Consider the following 20,147-nt stretch of genomic DNA (forward strand, 5'->3'; position numbering starts at 1 on the left):
TTATCTTAACACAAATCTACTTTTTTATTCACATAGTTTGAATGCAGTGAGCCTGAAAGTAGAGAAAACACAAATTAAACAAGTAAAAATTGGTATCATCAGTTTTCCTCTTAATGGGTCTGATCAGTTATTAGCTGCGTTTCCATTACCAACATGCACAAAACTTTGTTGATATTCCACTGATGTCGAGTTTCGCAATTGTGTGTTTCCATTAGAAAAGAAATGAAATGAAAATCACGCGTGAATAAGTTTGTTCAGGTGATAAGTCATTAAAAAAATGATTCGCCATCATCTTCCTACCACTTCCTGTCGTCATCTTCGTCTTTTCCACCAGTAGCTTTCGAACATGTGATGAGAAAAAAGTGTCTCCATTGGAGTTTTGTGCAAAATACACAAAAAATTAATTAATCCTCCTAAAGCGTGAGTTCTTTATGTTAAGCAAATTTATTTTTGTAATTCCAATTTGCACAGTTATATGGTCAATGGAAATGCAATTGTTGAAAGATTAAAATGCTATTTTTCTATTTGTTAACTGCATCAGAAATAAAAACACTCAGATTCACTCATTACATTTGATTTTATTTCATGTGTTAAAGTCCTTATTCTCCCATCACACTACTCTGTTTCTACCTTTGGTTTAAATGCCACAGGAACGTAACGCCACAATTTGTCGGTGACACAATTTGATCATTAACTAACTTAAACTGCCACAGATTATTTGGACTAGTTGAAAAATGTAACTCTATCAGAGCTGCAGCTTCCACACGCCATGTACAATTCAGCTAAAAGTTATTCATACTCCTGGCAGATTTTACCCTCGTTTCTAGAAGTGAGACAGGCATCTTGCTAAAGATACAATATAAAGATAGGTTAAATTTGAAAATCAATTAATTTATCAGTTCTTTAGGTAGATTTTATTAACAAGTGGGATGCCAAATTATTTATACCCTCCTGAACAATCAGTGGAAATTATTGGCATTACAACAATCACATCCCTTTAAATATTTCCATTGATATTTTGACAGTTTATCTTCAGTGATAAGATCCAAGTCTTTGAGATTGGAAGGTCTCTTTGCCATAACACTAATCTTTAGCTCAATCCACAGATTTTTTTATTATCAGATAAATGTAAATCAACCAAGGGTACGACTACTTTCAGTTTTAACAGATGCTTGACTCACGTCAGGGTTCTGGATGCTTGAAACTGGCGGCTCAGCTTACTTTCTGATTACTTTGGTTTATAATTATTTAACCACTCACACTTTGGACTGTCAGCTGACAAAAAATATAAAATAAGAAGTAAAAATGACATCACCACAAACGTGATATACCCAGTCAAGACACAGTTGAAGAATGCGATGAATTTCACACCCTTGATCCAAACATGCATGCACTATTCAGAACTTGAGCAGATTAGAAACAACTCACATACTTCAAAATCAAAACAGGACTTCATGTTTCACAAAATCTCCTTAATTTCCTCACGATTAGAAAATGTTACACCTAAAACTTGTTTCCAGAGTCCATGGAAACCACAAAAAAATGGCAGCATTAAAATAAACAAAAAGAAAAAAGAAATTTGAATCTGAATCGGCTGGTCAGATCTTAAAGAAAAGCAGAAAATGGTGTAATGATACTTGTGTAAACTGCAAAAACAAAAAATCCTACAAACATTTCAGCAAGATATAGGAGCCAGTATAAAGTCGATAATTCTTTAATATTGATGTAAAAGTACTAGTTCCACTGAGATTATTTCACTTATAACAAGACATTTCTTCCATGTTATAAGTGAAATAATTTGTACTTTTTCAACAAGCGCCTATACTATGCTGAAAAGTTACTTGTAAGTAAATTTTGTCTCATTTCAAGTGTACTAAGATATTTACTAGACCAAAAGTACTTGGTAAGATTTAGTGTTTTTGCATTGTGTTTGTTACCGAAGAAGTTTCTTTTTAATGAATCCTAGTTGCAATGATAACAACACATTCACACAGAGGTGTTCAAGTCAACAGGGAGTTGTGATTTTAAGTTGAGAAACACTTTACAGCTGCACATTTACCTTCTTTATTATCATGTGATCTCCCGTGTCTCTGTGTTTCCTCTTTTACATGAGAAACAAAGTGTCCCTGATCCAGCAGTAGCACCACTGTCTTAGTTTTTACAGATTTTGAGTCCTAAATAAAACCGCCAGCAACCTTAAAGTGAAGTAAACCTTGAGACAAACATAAATGTCAGTGGTAAATCTATTCAGGCTGACTCAGACCAGTGCAGATTTGTCACGTCAGTCCTTCAGGATTCCACAGCAGCTCATTGCAGTCCTGTGGAGTTGCCATGGTGTTCAGATTGAGAAGGAAACAGGTTACATCAGGTCTTTTCTAGTGTTTGAAGCAAGTCGCTCTGTTAGATGAAATCTGTTCCTGGTTTGGCTGAGAGCTGACTAACTGTCACCTCGGTGTAGGAGGATCCCGTCAGGACGCAGGCGGTCTTCTGCAGCGCTGCATTCTCGGTGCAGTTCAGACATGCCCCATAACTATCCTGCTGACCATTTGAGAACCTTGTGGAGGCACTTGTGTCCTTGTTGCGCTGTGGAGTGAAGCTGAATCGCTCCTGCGGCTGTGGACTACCCCTGTGCATCATCTGTCGCAGTGTAGACGTGTCTCTACATAAACACTCGCGGAAATTGGGCTTGCACAGCAGGTAGACCATTGGGTTGTAGATGGTGGAAGACTTGGCCAACACTGCGGCCAGGGCGAACGCAACAGGAGGGACGGTTGTGGCGTCTCCGAAAGCAGCCCACATTGCCACGGCAGCGTAAGGGGTCCAGGCTCCCAGAAAACCAATGCACACTGCTATGGACAGCTGTGGAGAATGGAGCAATACAAGCAGAAAAACAGACAGACAATGACCTGCATATTGGAAAACTATTTAGCTTTTTTACATTTTGTCTCTGTACAATCATAAAACTTCAGTTTTATGGAGATTTTATGTCATAATACATCACAAAGCAGTAACAAAAGACTTTCTTTTCTGGTTTGTTTTGGCTTTAACAACATTTAGCTTATGTCTGACCTAAAATCCTTTAAAATACAAAAACCCAAAAATCTAGGCAAACATTTTGTTTCAGGGAATTCCTGTGGCTAAAATGTTTAGTAACTTTAGATGCCAATTGATTGCATTGCATTTAATAAATGTAAGTGCAAATGCACAGAACATTTAGAAAACCATTTATATAATCTACCATTTCATAGTAATGCACTATTTTGTGTTGGTGTATCACATAAAATCCGATTTAAATCCGTTATAGTCTGAGGTTGGTTTCACAACACTAACAAAAGCAAATATTGATTCCCTTGTCTCTTTTCTGTCATTTTTAATGCTGCAAATGTAAAAAACATGACAAAAACAAGCAAGTAAGATCTAATACATCCTTAAAGGGGACCTATTATGCAAAATTCACATTTTGCAGGGTTTTATACTTTCATTTTGATCTTGGCTGCTTCTAAAAACAGCCAGAGTGTTCAGAAAAAACCTACCTAGTAACTAACCCGAAAGGTTCCAGCAAGTTTGGTCAGCTGGTTTTACCACTGTAAGCACTGCATAATGGCTGCTGGAAAAGACAAGTGTTTTGTTGTTGACCGAGGGTGTATTCTCACCAGCCCTGTTTAGTCTGCCTTAGTCCAACTCCAGTTTGTTTGTCTAGAAAGTCCGGTTCGTTTGTGGAGGTGTGAATGCGCAATTGAACTTTGATGCAGATCAAACTGAGATCTCTAGTCAGCCTAAACACCAAGGTCTCTGCTCAGTTTAAATGAACTCTCGCGCTCCGAAAGCAGGACGTGAGCTGTAGCACATGGCATTCTGGGTAAATACAAACAAAACAAAGGCAAGAGACTAGTGCTAGCAGGAGAAATGGCTTCTGGTCTTTTACCAGGGACAAAAGAAAATCTAACAACTGATAAATTTTTGTTTAAATTTTGTGAAGATGGAAGTTGTGCTCATTGTCTTCTTCTGAAGTTTTGTGTCATTTCCTTCTGTAGGTCTTGGTACAGCGCCTCCACAGGCGAGGAGCTGAATAGGGTTTTCAATTAATTTGGATTATTTGACTCAGGGCAGTAAAAGCAAATCGCTGGAGTTGAAAATTGAAGCAAATTTGGTCCCAAATAGAACCGAGTCTACCGGACTATCAGGTGTGAAAATATTCTTACCATTCAGTTTATGGTTGCTGCATTTTTGTTGGTTGTGCAGGAGGCTGTACTTCTTCTGCTTTTGGGTCTAATTCAGGGTCAAAGATGTTACGGTCACATCTGTTTCCAGTCATTCTTATGTGTGAGTCTAAAGGTTGAGTTTGGGGCCGTGGCCAGCAGCAGCTTATTTGGATTTAAAGTGACAAGACGCCCTAAAACAGCTCAATTTAGGCAGAACTGAGCAGAATAAAATCTAATTATCAAATAAAATTAATAAACATGTTTTGTATAGCCCATAGACCTACCCTAACCTGTTCATAATAGGTCCCCTTTAAGTCTTGTCAACTGCAAAACCATGAACTCGGTGTTGCCTCTGCCTCAGTGACAGCCACATCCTCTGACCTTCACTATGAGAGCGTGTGCATTGGTGGTCTTGGTCTGGGGTGACATATGCTGCTGAACCGCCTGACGCGATCCCCGCACGGTCAGCAGAATGAAACTATAGGAGAGGAAGATGATGGTGCAGGGCAGTGCATAGCAAAAGACAAAAAGGCAGACTATGTATGTCAAAGCTAAAAGCTCCTGGTTGGGTGCGTGCCAGTCAATGCAGCAGGCCGTGCCGTAAGGTTCAGCGCTGTAATGCCCCCACTGTGCCAGGGGCCCCACGGCAAACACAGATGAGTAGCACCACACTCCGGCCACCAGGAGGCGGGAGTGTGAAGGCGAGAACTTGTTCCCTGTGAGGGAAAATATAAAACAGACTTTACTAGATTGGAGATGAAAGTCTACAGAGTTAAAAAAACAATGTGGTTGTTGCATTATTATGTCCTCACCATAAGTAGGAAAGCAGACTTTAAGGCAACACACCAAGGAGAGGGCAGTGAGGTTTGTCAGGCTGCAGAGACCAAACAACACTCCACACATGGCATAAAGCTGGCAGGTAATTTCTCCAAAAAGCCACCTGCACACATGAGAAACGAGATGGAGATACGCCTACTGCTAAAAATCAATTCCAATCTCATGTTGGATCTCTACTGGGGATTAATGACTTCTTAGATTAAAATTAGTTCCAATCGATTAACTATTAAAGCCCGCTTAGACCTTCTTTTAGTGTTGTAGTTTGGCCGCCATCCACCAGAGGGCGCCGCTGGTCATACTTAGGCGGTTGATAAAAACAAAGATGGCGGCGGCGCCATAACAGAACAGAAAAGAGAACAGCTTCCGATGTGGGATGCAAAATGCGCGCTATGCTGTTCTGTTTTGAAATATAAACACTCAAAAAGCTTCTTAAGTTCAGTTAGTCGATTGATAAAATCAGTCCACTTTAGATCAGTTCACTAATCGATTACTTGCATCCTGTTTTCTGTTTTATTTTATTTTTTCAATTAAAAGTGGGAATCTGAATTGTCTGCGTTCGTCGTTTTGAATTAAAATCAACTTGTTTACTAAAAAAGACCTGTGCGAAAAGGCCGACGGTATTGCCAGTGGAAACAGAGACAGCGTCATCCCAAGGTCGCTGATGGAGAGGTTGATGATGAAGAACTCTGCTGGTTTCAAAGTTGATCTCTTGTGAAAAGCAACAAGCAGCAGAAGGCAGTTGCCTATGAGGGACAGGATACCTTTGGGAAAAAAAGAACGAAAAAGACTAAATGTCAGGAAAAATATCAGCGTGGCAAACATCGGATCATTGTGTTTACTCACAAAACAAGCTGTAGACGGAACCCATGAGGATGTCATGCTCCTTCGAGATGCTGGAGGCAAACAAAGAGGCTGCGTCTGAAGCATTTCCCATCTAAAATGTTTACACAACCACACAAATGAGATAATCACAAATAATGCTTTAAATGACTGGAGAATTTATTTACTGGAACTCTACAGTAGATTGATGTTGAAGAGTTGACTGTAAGCAGTGGAAAACAGTCAAATACGGTCATAATAATAACAGAAACCCCCCATCTATTTCAAGCTGTGGTTTAAATTGTTTCAGTTGAAACCAGAAGTTTACATACAGCAAATAAGAAGACACATATATGTTTTTTTCCCCCTCTGTCTGAAGCTAAATCAGACCAAACGTCTCTTGTTTTGGTCAGTCAGAATTACCATGTTGGAAGTTTGGTAATACATCAAACTTACATAATGAAAAACGTTATAGAGTTCAGTCTCGATGCAAAAACAAAGTCTTGCCAAGTATTTTTAATCTAATTTCTAGTGAAAATATCTTAATGCACTTGAATTAAACTTACAAATACCTTCTTTGCAAGATATAGGAATTTGTTTTAAATAAATAACTACTTAATATTGTTAAAAATAAGTACTAGTTCCACTAGCAGATTATTTCACATGGGAAAATTTCTCACTATAAGTAAAATAATCTGCCAGTGGAGCTAGTATGTTTTTGCCATTATTAAATAATTATTTACCTAAACAAGCTCCAATATCTTGCTGAAATGCTACTTATTAATGTTGTGTTAGTGTGGCGGATGCTCCTCCCACCACCACATCGTGTTAGTATTTTTCTTTATATTAGTTACAGTTTATATGTTTACGTTTATTTCATTTAGACATATATTTTCTAATGGGTGCACATTTTAGTTAATGTCTGTCTGAATGGTTTATTTACACTTGTTTTTTTGTTTGAGGTGCTGCTGATGCAAACCAGCTGGAGGAGGAAACCTGGAGCAAACCGTTTGTTTTTTGAAAGACTGAAGGGGGGAGACTTGTTTCAAGTTGTTTTTAATTAGTTAATTTTGTCACTTAAATATTCACTTATTATTGTTTCTGCTAAGTAAGAGTTAGTTTTGCTTTATTTGTTTCATAGGATGCTTTAGTTAATTTTGTATTTATTTGTTGTTTTGTTATGTCGTGCCTCCCTCATGTGATAGATTTAGATTACTCCACCTCTATTTCAGCCTTTTGTTCTTTGTTTGCAGGTCAGTTTTGTTTGTGTTCAGTTGACCTCAGTTAAATTGGGACCAAAATTGTTATTTATTCGTTGACTTATTTTTTGCATTAAATCTTTATGTTTTGCTTGTTAATTTTGGAAGAATTAAATTTAACTTTTTCTACTTTGAACATTTTTTGTTCTTGTTTGAGTCTGGTTAGTTAATGTCTACTACTAGACATTGCATTAGAAACTAGACCAACACTACTTGGTAAGATTTTATGTTTTTGCAGTGTATCTGCAATACTGGCCTTGTATTTATTTGTTATTGGGTCGATATCAAAATATGTAGTATCTACTTTCTCTGCTGCTTTGTTGGTTCTGCAGGTGATTCTCAAAACTCGGCCTTGGTTTCATTTATCCAAGTAACATTGTACCAAAACCTAATCTTTGCGAACCCAAGTTGTGCTGCCATGTTATTTGTACGAAGAGACTTTAACATTTTCAAACCTCCGTGTACAGAGAAACATGCAGAGCAACACATGAAGGATGAAATAAAGGGTATCCTGAATGAACAAATTGGCTCAGAACTCCATGATGACTTCACTGCTGATGACATTGCAAGGTGACGCTTCGAACACTTGGCTCTTTATCAGACCTCTCTCTGTCTGATGAGGAGCCAAGTGTTTGAAACGTCACCTTGCTGCAGTGAAGAGGTTTAATAAACCAGGACTTCTGCAGTCTGAAACCTTTATGTTCGTTCAAAACCCTTCAGAAGTTGTCAAATTTCTCCCTTTTTGTCTTATTCTTCTTAACTTTAACATGTTAACAGAGTTTTGGAATTTTGTTCTTGGATTTTTTTTTCTCTTAGGTGTGATCCTCACCTAAGGCTGAATCACTTTAAATAGTTTGACCAGATTGAGGTGCAACAACAAATTGCATCTCTGATGTCGTTGCTGTTATCTTTCCTTCTTGGCATCATAACAAACATTTTTACATTTCAGACCAATAAACTGCTGCTGCTGGTGAAACCGATGATGATGTGCTAATTAAGCTGCAACTTTCTCACCTAAATGCCATGAAAAGGTCTGCATAGTTTTCTAAAAATGTTGGCTTCTCTTACACACACAAAGGTGATGCGGGATCTGTTTTGTGCTTCGCACGCTTGAGGTTAGCTTAAGTCGTTCGTTTGGTAGCATTTTGGGTTTCCAGTTGGGATCATGAAAGGCAACAGAAAAGATTCAAACAATATTTAAGAACTGCAAGTTGTTCAGACGCTGAAGGAGGCAGAAAGCATCGCTAAAATGGCCGACAGGTTGGACGTCTATAGGATTTGTTAAGCTACATCAAAAAACACTAATTGCATGTGGAAAATTGTAAATGTTGTACTGCAGACCTTGCGCAATTGAAGCACTTCAAAAACACAAAATCCTACCAAGCATTTTGGTCTGGTTTGTAGTGCAAATATCTTATTACACTTGAAATAAGACAAAACTAACTTATAACTTTTCAGGAAGATGTATAAGCTTGTTTTAGGTCAATATTTTATTAATATCTATGAAAATGTTCTTGTTCCATTGGTAGATTATTTCACTTTTAACATAGGAACATTTTTTATAAAATAGTGCAGCTAGTGCTTTTTCATCAATATTAAGGAATTATTAACTTAAAACAAACTCCCATATCTTGCTGTAAAGTTACATATAGGTTAGTTTTGTCTTATTTCAAGTGTACTGCATTGTTTGTACTAGAAACTAGACCAAAAATACTTGGTAAGATTTAGTGTTTTTGCAGTATAGCAACCCAGGTCAGCTGGTTTTACCAGTATGCAGTGTACAATGGCTGCTGGAAAAGGGAAGAGTTATGTTGTTGTTGACTAACCATCCAGAAACCACTTGCTGCATTCTTGCTTCTTGTGCAGAAGGTTCTACTAATTATTTTCAAAGATGTACAGTTGTATATATTGTGCATTCTTAAGGCTCCAATTTAGCTTTATAGACTCACCTCAGGACACGAGATGCTTGAAACTTGTGGTAAGACTAATAAATGTCAGAATAATTGTCTGTTTGCTGCGTAAATTTGATCTTTGACGTTTTCTCGACAGCAGTATTAAAATTTGGTCCTGACTTAATCCTGTTTTGTGAGTTTTAGGCATCATCACACCCCTTGAAATTGGGTATCTTTTCAGTGAATATATTCCCAAAGTTATCCTGTATATGAATTACTAACATCAGTGGTAACAGTTTGACTTAACTCTTCAACCTTTTCTGTGCTGCTCTCCTGCTGTTTGTAACTCAATATTTCAAACCCACACAGTCAGATGGAGGAACAAATGAAAAAAAAGATTTTTTTTGAATAATGACAAAAAGAAATAATCCCTCGCAAAAGATGAAAAGCCGTTTTTGTTTTAAATCCAGATGCACTCGACAGGCTTGACAGATGGAAAAGAATTACGAAACCTGCGCCTTTTAGCTCTTGCAGTAGGTGCATGTGGGACTGAAAACAAAACGGCTGCAATAATTAATCACCGTTCTGTTCAAATCTCTGCTGGAACGTCGGTGGATTCTCGAATGTTTCCGACGGGAAATGTTGATCCAACATTTTAAAATAATCAAAGAAAGACTTTTCCGCCTCAACGAAGAGCTTAGCATCGCACACAGATTTCAAGGAATTAGTAAATTAACTTACACGCAACCACACACACACAAGCCCACTTTCTCACTATTCTCTTTACTTCACTAGGAAACTGCGAGAAAGCAGGTGTTCACACAACCTTTGACGGGAATCTTTTCTGTTCCTGTGGACAAACTCCACCCACACTCAGTGACACTCAGCAGAAGTGGAGAAAAACATAAATACTCTCTGCATGACTCATTTATCTTGATTTTAATCAGCGGGTCAATTTGACCCAGAACAGTATGTGTGTCTCAAGTTCAATTATAAAGATCACCCTTTGGTAAAAAAAAAAAAGTATAATATAAAATAATTTACCAAAGGTCAACTTCAAGGAAATTATTGTTTTTTTGTGTCTAGGTTTTTTTCATTGGACATTAAAAATCTAAATTCCATTTTTTATGTCCAAATGAGTAAATGAGCAGGTTGTCGTCATTGATCCTTAATTTCTGAGAAATAATAAAACATCATTGCACAAATATTGATTGAAATGGTTAGTATTGGAGTTAATAATCAGCACAGTGTTAGAGGAATCCTGATCATTTCTACTAAACATTCATTCATTTAATTATTTATTTCAAACAGGTTTTTAAAAACAAGAAAGCAAACAATCAGTAGGACAGGAGAAAACATGCATTTATGACGGAGAACAAAATAATTAGCTTAGCACTGTTTCCTGTTTGAAAAGGAGTAGGAAGAAGTAAACACTTATTTAATCTGATCTCAATTTAATGGAATAAATGGCTTACAGACTCAATAATTATCAAAAAATTGTAATTAAAACCATGTTATGGTTTTCTAATGCCTGTTCAATATACTGTGATAAAGAACCAGTCAATAAATTATATTACATAAACAAAATAATTACAAACTATCCCCAATACAAGACAAAAAAATCTACAGTCCATAATAATAATAATAATAATAATAATAATAATGACAATTGTAAATAACACTCACACATACCCCAAAAATGTTCTCGAGTAAGAGTAGAGTTACTTCTACATATTTTTACTCAAGTTAAAAGTAAAAAGTAGCCGTTCAAGAAATTACTCAAAAAAAGAGTAAAAAAGTATTTGGTAAAAAATCTGCTTAATTACTGAGTAACTGACCAATTATCAGTCATTTAATATTTAAAAATGTCAGAATCAAACGGACCAAAATAGAAATTTCATTGAAGATTTAAGTATGTTGAGAATCAAAATGACAACAATTCATATAAGCAACAAACAAAAACTTTTCAAAATCAGTTTCTTTTAATAAAAACTTAAGAAACTTTAACAAAAACTGCAGGTCTGTGTCTGGTGAATCTTTGGTTAAAACATGTTTGTTTTTCATACAGTGGGTAGAAAATCCAGAAATTTTACTCAAATAAAAGTAAAAAGTGCAGCGTAATAAAAATACATTTTTTAAAGAAGTTACTCAAGTAAATGTAAGTAGTTACTACCTACCAACTCTTTGGCAATGAACAGCATATATATGCTTCATAATCTGTGTTATATAACAAATAAAATAAAACACTAATAATAATAACACTAATAATAATAATAATAATAATAATAATAATAATGATAATAATAATAATAATAATAATAATAATAATGATAATAATAATAATAATGATAATAATAATAATAATAATAATAATAATAATAATAATAATGATAATAATAATAATAATAATAATAATAATAATAATGATAATAATAATGATAATGATAATAATAATAATAATGATAATAATAATAATAATAATAATAATGATAATAATAATAATAATAATAATAATAATGATAATAATAATGATGATGATGATGATGATGATAATAATAATAATAATAATAATAGTGTTATAGTGGTAAAAGTAACAGAAGAAATGAAGGAAAAACTAATTCTTCATCGGACTCCAGTTTGATTCAACCTGCATCCAGCGCGTCGCTTCGCTCGGTGGATGATTGACGGGAAAAAGTGAAACTCGGCAGGAAAAAGCGCAGCGGATGAGTAGAAACCCGGTTCGTGTTTCCGGTCCCGGAGACGTGATTGGGTCTCCAGGCTCATTGCTGTGCCAGTCGGATCGTCATGACGACACGTCCAGTCGGGCCGGGGGGAGGCGAACCGCACGGAGTTACTGTTAGGGCCGGGTTCGGTGCCAACAGGCAGTGAGACCTGCAGAACTGGGTGGTACTGGTGTCACTGGTTGTCATGGTGACAGGAGACCGACCGGGAAATGTCTGAACTGAGATTTTCTTCCTTAAAGCGGAGTTTGGAATAAGAGGCTTCCTTCCTTCCTTCCTTCCTTCCTTCCTTCCTTCCTTCCTTCCTTCCTTCCTTCCTTCCTTCCTTCCTTCCTTCCTTCCTTCCTTCCTTCCTCCTTCCTTCCTTCCTTCCTTCCTTCCTTCCTTCCTTCCTTCCTTCCTTCCTTCCTTCCTTCCTCCTTCCTTCCTCTCCTTCTTTCCTTTCCCATTTTCATTAGTTCCTTCCTTCCTTCCTTCCTTCCTTCCTTTTCCTTCCTTCCTTCCTTCCTTCCTTCTCCTTCCTTCCTTCCTTCCTTCCTTCCTTCCTTCCTTCCTTCCTTCCTTCCCTCTCTTCCTTCCTTTCCCTTTTAATCATTAGTCCTTCCTTCCTTCCTTCCTTCCTTCCTTCCTTCCTTCCTTCCTTCCCCTTCCTTCCTTCCTTCCTTCCTTCCTCCTCCTTCCTTCCTTCCTTCCTCCTCCCTTCCCTCCCTCCCTCCTCCCTCCCTCCCTCCCACCTCCCTTCCTTCCTTCCTCCCTTCCTTCCTTCCTTCCTTCCTTCCTTCCCTCTCTTCTTTCCTTTCCCATTTTATCATTAGTTCCTTCCTTCCTTCCTTCCTTCCTTCCTTCCTTCCTTCCTTCCTTCCTTCCTTCCTTCTTCCTTCCTTCCTTCCTTCCTTCCTTCCTTCCTTCCTTCCTTCCTTCCTTCCTTCCTTCCTTCCTTCCCTCTCTTCCTTCCTTTCCCATTTTATCATTAGTTCCTTCCTTCCTTCCTTCCTTCCTTCCTTCCTTCCTTCCTTCCTTCCTTCCTTCCTTCCTTCCTTCCTTCCTTCCTTCCTTCCTTCCTTCCTTCCTTCCTTCCTTCCTTCCTTCCTTCCTTCCCTCTCTTCCTTCCTTCCCTCTCTTCCTTCCTTTCCCATTTTATCATTAGTTCCTCCCTTCCTTCCTTGATCCCTAACTCCTGACTGAAACATGGCGGTTCTTCTCTTCTTGTATCGTCGTTTTGAAGCCAACAGTACATAATTATGTTCTGAGTCTTAATGTTTATGTAAATGTGACATTTTAGTTTTTTTATTCATGTTATGAATAGATTCTCCATAAACCTGCTGCCGCCTGTGGATTTACTCTGCTAATCAGAATAACAAGGTGTGTTAAAACCCTGACAATGAATTTAAGGTCTTCTTCAGAGATTCTGGATTATTTTCTGCCAAATCTGCTCAGATTAAATCTTCAGCCTCGATTGTGGCTTAGCCGGATTATATGATTTTTATTAAATGTATTTTGTTGATGTTTTATGTTCTGCAAAACCTTTTGTGAAGTTCCTGAACAATTTCCTTTTTTTCCTGTCAAAGCAAATTTCTTTTAATAAGATTTAGAATTTTAATTAGATTTTATGGATAAAAACAGATAAAAATACTCATAAAGTATTTTTATCTGTGTTTTCATCTCATTTTGTCTAATTAAATCGTTAATAAAAGTGACAGTAATAATAAATTAAATTCTAAATTATAATGTTAATAATTTCCAGGTCATGTTTATATGCTTTTCCAGTGTACATATTTTTGATTAAATGTTTTATTTTATATGAGTTAATTATAAATAAATCATATTTTAGGTACAAATACAGAAATCTCACTGATTCTTTGTGATGAAGTTCACTCTTCAGACAGTTTTTTTTGTAAGATTATAAGTTAAAAAGGTGTTTTCCCATTTACAAATATTTCCTATTTTGACAAAAATAAATAAACAAATACAAAAGCAACTTTTTATTTAGTTATTAGGAGGAAACGTTTGTATAAATTAATGTGAAAAATGTCATTTCTGCTTCAGCGTTTGCGATCATCAAAAACATTTGCTCATATTCCTGAGTTTCTTTAGATCAGAGTTTGATGAGTTTCTCGTATTTTATGTTGTCAATCAGCTTCAAAGCAAAGGATTTACTTCATCTAATCACATTTAATTCACAACTTAAGAAGAAGGACTAATTACTTCTTCACATCTGGCCTTTTTCTCCTCATCAATTGGAAATCATTTCCTGTATTTACTCTTTGAAAGTAAATAGTCTTTGAAATGACCTGATTTTAAGAAGATTTAAGCAAAGTGTGTTTGAGATTCGAGGAACAAAATGAAGCTAAAACTCATCAATTTGTCTGTGAAAATGAGGGAGAGCAGCTGAACTCCACCGACGGTCTGCAGAGGCACATTTCATGACAGAGCAGCTATGATGTCCAGTTAATTAGATTCCTTCAGTGAAAGAACAGCGCTGACCTCCAGATGGTGACACCAAGCATAAACCATGCAGTGGCTGCCGGCCGCGCATGAAAACCCGTCGTTTCATTCCTGATTGGCATCCGCATCGCTCCTGAAACGTGGAAAACGCCGAGGTAAACGTCTTAAACCGATGCAATTTATTCCTGTTGTCAGGATGACGAGTAATCTGCTCTGCCTGAGTTTGCAACAAGTCTCGTGTCATTAATACTGTGACATTTATGACGGCACTAAAAATAGGACTGTCACTCATAGCCCTTAAACGTCTGAAATGAGAGGCCATTTAAAGGGCTGAGAGTCGGGGAGCGCGGCAGGAAGCGGCCATCTGCAGGAAAATCTGTGTCGGGGTTAAAGGTGACCTGTTATAGGTTTTTGAAGCCGCTCGTTTTCCGAACACCAAAAAACATTAACTTATTTCCAGAAAACAGCTGGGTGGGTGTTTTTGTTTTAGTGCTTGGGTTGTTTTTAGAAGCAGCTTAGACTCAAATGGAAGTACAAAAACTTACCAAAATATCATTTTTTTTTACAATAGGTCTCCTTTAAATTTAATTTCTACAATTGTATTCTTTGACCTTTATGGCCTTAAAGTGGCGTCAGCAACAATATCAGTGATTGTATTTGCATAACACCAGTGATTATATAATGGTGGTAATAGTACAGTATGTTCACGGATAACCCTCAGAGTTTGCGCCTTTGACATATCTTGTGTTTGTGTTTTGGGATGTTATGTGTCACACTGCATCTTTTACGCTTGGTTTAATTGGGCTTCCTGGCCCCCCAGGGCACCAACAATGTTTTCATCAGAGCTCTAACATTTTTATGCTTTCTGTGTTACTTTTCACAATTCATCACAGTTTCCAAAGCACTAAATCTAAAATACTAGCTGCTAATTGTCTGCTGTTTTTGTTTTGACAATCGCATTCGACAAAGCAGCTGTTAAATGACAAATAAATACTCCTCCAATCTAGATTTCATTGTATGCGATAATCTGGTAGGCTTATAATTCACAGCGATATAAAAAGATGTAGCAGGAAGTCGTTGCAGAAACATGTATGGTTTCTTTGTGGCATGTCCCCCAGAGCCCGTGGAAACCTTTGAGAGATTAAAGCTGACTGAATTCACCCTGCCTGCCTCTTCAACTGAGAGGGACTGTCAGTGACAAGCAAATGCCATAACTGTATAATATTCACACAAAGCCTCAGCAGTATGACAGGGCCATCGGAGGCGACTCCTTCCAACGTCGGCACCCGTGCTGCGACATAAATTATATAATGTCTGAGGAAAGTGATCACATGATGCAGAGCACCTGAAGTGTTTAAGGTGCAGAGCTTGACATGATCTAATCAGACTATAAATGAGTTCCCAGCAGGGCTGGATTCACGTTCGGACATTGATCTCCGTCATGTACAAAACAGAACTAGTAGCACCGGCTACCTCTTTGCTGCTGCCTCAGGCTGCCTTTAATGTGAGCTTCATTAATGCAGGTTTTTAATTTTCTTTAATGAAACGATGGGAAAAACTTACAGGAAGTTAGATATTTAAATGCACTCATCATTGGTGTGAATATTACGTTGAGTTTGGGGTTTTATGGATTTAATTTAAACCTTTTTTTCTCAAGAAGAATTACTTTATACCAAACACTGCTGAGGAGGGCTGCAACTAACGATTATTTTAGTAGTCGATTATTGATTACATTACTCCTTCTGGCAATTATGCTGATGATTAATAAAATTTTCTGCCGATTAATCAATTATTCTGATGATTCTTTGATTATTCTATCAGTTAATCTAATGATTAATCAATTATTCTGTCATTCTGACAATTATTCTAATGATTAATCAACTATTCTATAGATTTTTTAAATGATATATCAATTATTCTGATGATTAATCAATTATTCTATTGGTTATTCTGACGATTAATCGATTAACTGGATTAAAACATAATTTCGCCTTCTACAGATTTTTTATTTAAGCACTTAATATGGAGTAAAATTAGTTTCACAATTATTCAATTAAAAAAATTATGTCAAACAAAAAAAAATAGAATTGTAATCAAAACGTTTGGATTTGCAAAAACAAATTCTAATAAAAAAAAAAACAAACTTATCTCAATCAAAAATAATTTAACTGGTCAAAACATTTTGAATTGTAATAATCTTTTTGATTGAATAATTGTGACACAAATTTAACTCCATAAATTTATGGAGTTAAATTTATGGAGTTTGGCATAATATGGCATAGTATTTTGGCCATATTATGCCAAACTATGGGAATTAAACAAGAATTAAAAGTTTTGAGAACAAACGACATGAAATCTTTCTTTCAGACAGAAAATGTGTGCTCTCGACTTATGGCAGAAATATTCCCCCATACAAAAATTGCATAAAATACCTAGACATTTGAGATATAAGTATATTTAAAAAAAAAAGTCTGTCAGCTGAGACAAAGACGGAGCGATTTCACTCCACTGAGAGCTAACAACACTTCACCAGCTGCCAAGCATGGTGGTGGCAGCATCATGCTGAGGGCTGTAGAGCCAAAGAAGCAAATTCTAACCAGCAGAACAAATAATTTAAATTACTCTAACTCTAACATTATCATTTTTAACTAGGATTCATTTAATGATTATTTTAATAATCAATTATTAATTATTTTGATAATTAATCGATTAATTTGATTTTTAAAAATGGGCACATTCTGCAGATTTTCATCAAATGACTTGAATCTTTTTATACAGTCTTAGAAATACATTTAAAGATGCAAATTAACAAATATTTACATTACTCATTCTGGCAATTTTTCTGATTAATATTTTTTTCTGCCAATTAATCAGTTGTTCTGATGATAATTTGATTATTCTGTCAGTTAATCTGATTATTCTTTTGAATGATTGATTTCAATTCCTTTTTTAAATCAGAAAATAAAAACTTTACAACCTAAAATGCAAAAACACATCATTTCTTTAATAAATGCTTTATTATTTGTAGCTAAAGATGCAGCTGCAGTTTAAAAAAACATCTAGGGCTGCTGTGGTGGCGCAGCGGCAGAGCACGACCCACGTATTGAGGCCTTTGTACTCGTGACGGTGGTCGCAGGTTCGATTCCCGGCCTGGCGACATTTGTCGCATGTCCTCCCTCTCTCTCTCATTACCGAGTTTCCTGTTGAACTACTTTCAAATAAAGGCCACTAGAGCCAACAGAACCTTAAAAATACATCAACATGTGAAAATCTGTGCACTTTCTACTTGACATTATATCATTTGGTGTACAGAAAATTTGTTTATTTTTTCATTAACTGATTAATAATTAACTAGACAAAGGTGCTTAATATCAGATTTTCTTGACAGAATTTGAACCAGTTAAAGTAAAAAATATTCCATTAGAAAATATTCACAGATAAAGAGGTTTTCTTTAAAACCTATTTATATAAATACACAGCTCTGGTAAAAATAAACAGCCCACAGAACTGAACCCCATTGAAAACCTCCTGGTTTTTCCACCAAATACTGATCTCTGAACTCTTCCTGAGTTAAAACATTAGTATTGTTGTTTCTAAATGAATATCAACTTGTTTTATTTGCTTTAATTGAGGACCTGAAAGCTCTGCATCGTTGTTGACCGTTTCTCATTTTCTGCTAATAAATACAAAATGTTTGCTTGGAATTTCAGAGACATGTTGTCAGTAGTTCATAGAATAAAAGAACAAAGTTCATTTTACTCAAACATAAGTAAAATGTTTGAATAAAACTGATTTCACTTAGTTTTCTGAGTAAAATCAGAGAAACTGATCATTTTAAGTGGTCTCTTGGTTGTATATATATTTTATTAAAGTTCTGGCTTAATTGCTGCTCATTCTTTCAGCTACTGGTCTTTTATTAATCTGTCAGTTGACTGAACTAAATTAATTGACAATTATTTAAGTAATCAGTTCATCACTATTAATCCAGTTAATTGTTTCAACCCTATTTTTAACCCTTTTAAAATGAATTGATATTGTATAATTATTCAAATATCAACAAAACACAGATAAAATTAGGTATTAAAACACAAAACCTTAAATGACATTCATGTCCTTGATTATATCGCTGAAAATTACTTAGCAGTATTAAACACATCAGATTAGAAGCAGCTATAAATATTTGTAAAGGTGATTTTCTGCTTCATTAAATCACACAAATCTATTCATCGAGTTCTTACATATATCCTGTTTCACGTTTCCTTCCTGCCTTTGCTTTGACAGGAATCCCTGAAAGTCGAAGGTGAATCACTTTGTTAAATAACGTTGTTCCAAGTTCTAAGGCCAAACTTACTCATAATAGTCAAGCATTGTCTACAGGTATTGATTTTCTGTTGGCAAGCCGAAGTGAAACCCACAGTTATGTGTTTGTGCAACGACAACAAGCAGCTTATTTATGCAGGCAAACATTCAAACAAACAATACGTGCCGCCTGGGATCAGGTCAACCCGGCTGCGTTGGAAACGGTCGACCATTGCGACGGTTTCCACATGGGCTGGAAGACAAACAGCAGCAGCTGTTTGTTGCAGAGAAACAAGAGATGTGATATTAATGGGTTCACCATTTACCTTTTCACTTCTCCATTACTGCAGAGCTTCATTCAGACGTGTCTGTGAAACGTATAGTTTTAGATTGTAACATTTTATTTGTGCTGTCAGAAAGAAAGCTTTAACTTGTGGGAAACAAAAATCAGCATCTTTTGGCAATCGGAGCGCCTCCTGACTAATCCTGCGCGGGTCCCACAGTCTTCTGTCAGGTCTCTGACTTCATTTAATCATCAGGCTGAACAACCAGACTCCACTTTACTGAAACAAGCTGCCCTTCAGGAAACACTCTTTCATCCCAATCAGACAAATCTCTGAAAATTCCCTAAAATTATACACAATCCATGTTTTCAGCTTTATCATCTTTATGTATATTTTTAATTTCCTCTTAAAACCACATGAGGAAACTCAAAAAAGATTAAATATATCAACCTCCCTGATACCTAAAGTCACCGTTATGCCGTGGAAACAGACGCTGCTGCTTACCTTCCAGGGAGGAATGGCTTGTCCTCAATTAAACTCATGGAGGCCAGGTGGAGAGCCAGACATGGAGGAGAGGATCTGACCAGTCTCTGGGAGGAAAAACAAAAAACAAAAACAGAAAAGACAGAAGAAGAAGAAGAAGAGAGGCGGGACCGGTGTGAGGCTGACACTCAGTGGAGGAATCCTCCTCTCGAACGCCGACACGCGCGTGAGCAGCCAGGTGGACAAGGGCTCGCTCTGTCACGCAGAGTGTGCGCTCCTCATCCTTGTGGACGAGCGCCCGAGTCTGGCTGATGCACAACGAGCAGCTCAGAGTGAGAGAGGGAGTGTGGGCGAGGGAGAGGGATCAGCATAATACTGTGAAGGTCTGAGCATCACTGATGACTCAAAGTACCACTCCCCAACCCGTCTCAACCCCTTCTCCTGCTTTCCCCCTCACTTTGTTCATCTGTCTTTAAACACTGTTCATTAAAGACGACCTGTTATGCTTCCCTGGACAGGTTAGGGTAGGTCTGTGCACTATAAAAATACATGTTCATTAAATTTTATTGCACAAAATCATTATAATTAAATTTTAGTCTATTTTGAGCTCCTTTCAGAATGAGATGTTATAGGGGTTCCTGTCACTTTATTGCAAATTAGCTGCTTCTAGCAGCTGAACTGAACAAATACAAAAAAACACGCAATTAGCATGTACAACTGTACATCTTTGAAAAGCGTTCATAGAGCCTCCTGCACAACCAACAAGAATGCACATTGCAAAAACATCAAATCTTACCAAGTATTTGTGTCTAGTTTCTTCATGCATTTGAAATAACACAAAACTAACCTAGAAGTCGTTTTTAGCAAGATATAGGAGCTTGTATTA

At 36.7% G+C, this 20,147-nt stretch overlaps 1 protein-coding gene across 4 annotated transcripts; it reads right to left on the bottom strand.

The window, feature by feature from the left end:
- Positions 1 to 1,861: 1,861 nt before the first annotated feature.
- Positions 1,862 to 19,943, bottom strand: opn7d (opsin 7, group member d). 4 transcript variants are annotated; one of them, XM_032548485.1, is made up of 7 exons: positions 19,283 to 19,941; positions 14,235 to 14,328; positions 5,883 to 5,973; positions 5,638 to 5,800; positions 5,015 to 5,142; positions 4,584 to 4,918; positions 1,862 to 2,859 (listed from the first exon to the last, which is right to left on the bottom strand). In XM_032548485.1, the coding sequence occupies exons 2-7, from the start codon at positions 14,262 to 14,264 to the stop codon at positions 2,401 to 2,403; spliced, it is 1,206 nt and encodes a 401-aa protein (XP_032404376.1). In that variant the 5' UTR covers positions 14,265 to 14,328; positions 19,283 to 19,941; the 3' UTR covers positions 1,862 to 2,400. The 4 variants fall into 4 exon arrangements, with proteins under 4 accessions (XP_032404376.1, XP_032404238.1, XP_032404453.1 ...); XM_032548347.1 differs by having other exon boundaries at positions 5,638 to 5,973; positions 19,283 to 19,943; XM_032548562.1 differs by lacking the exon at positions 14,235 to 14,328 and having other exon boundaries at positions 19,283 to 19,940.
- Positions 19,944 to 20,147: the final 204 nt, after the last annotated feature.

This window comes from Xiphophorus hellerii, chromosome 1, assembly GCF_003331165.1.
Source record: "Xiphophorus hellerii strain 12219 chromosome 1, Xiphophorus_hellerii-4.1, whole genome shotgun sequence".
Lineage (NCBI taxonomy): Eukaryota > Metazoa > Chordata > Actinopteri > Cyprinodontiformes > Poeciliidae > Xiphophorus > Xiphophorus hellerii.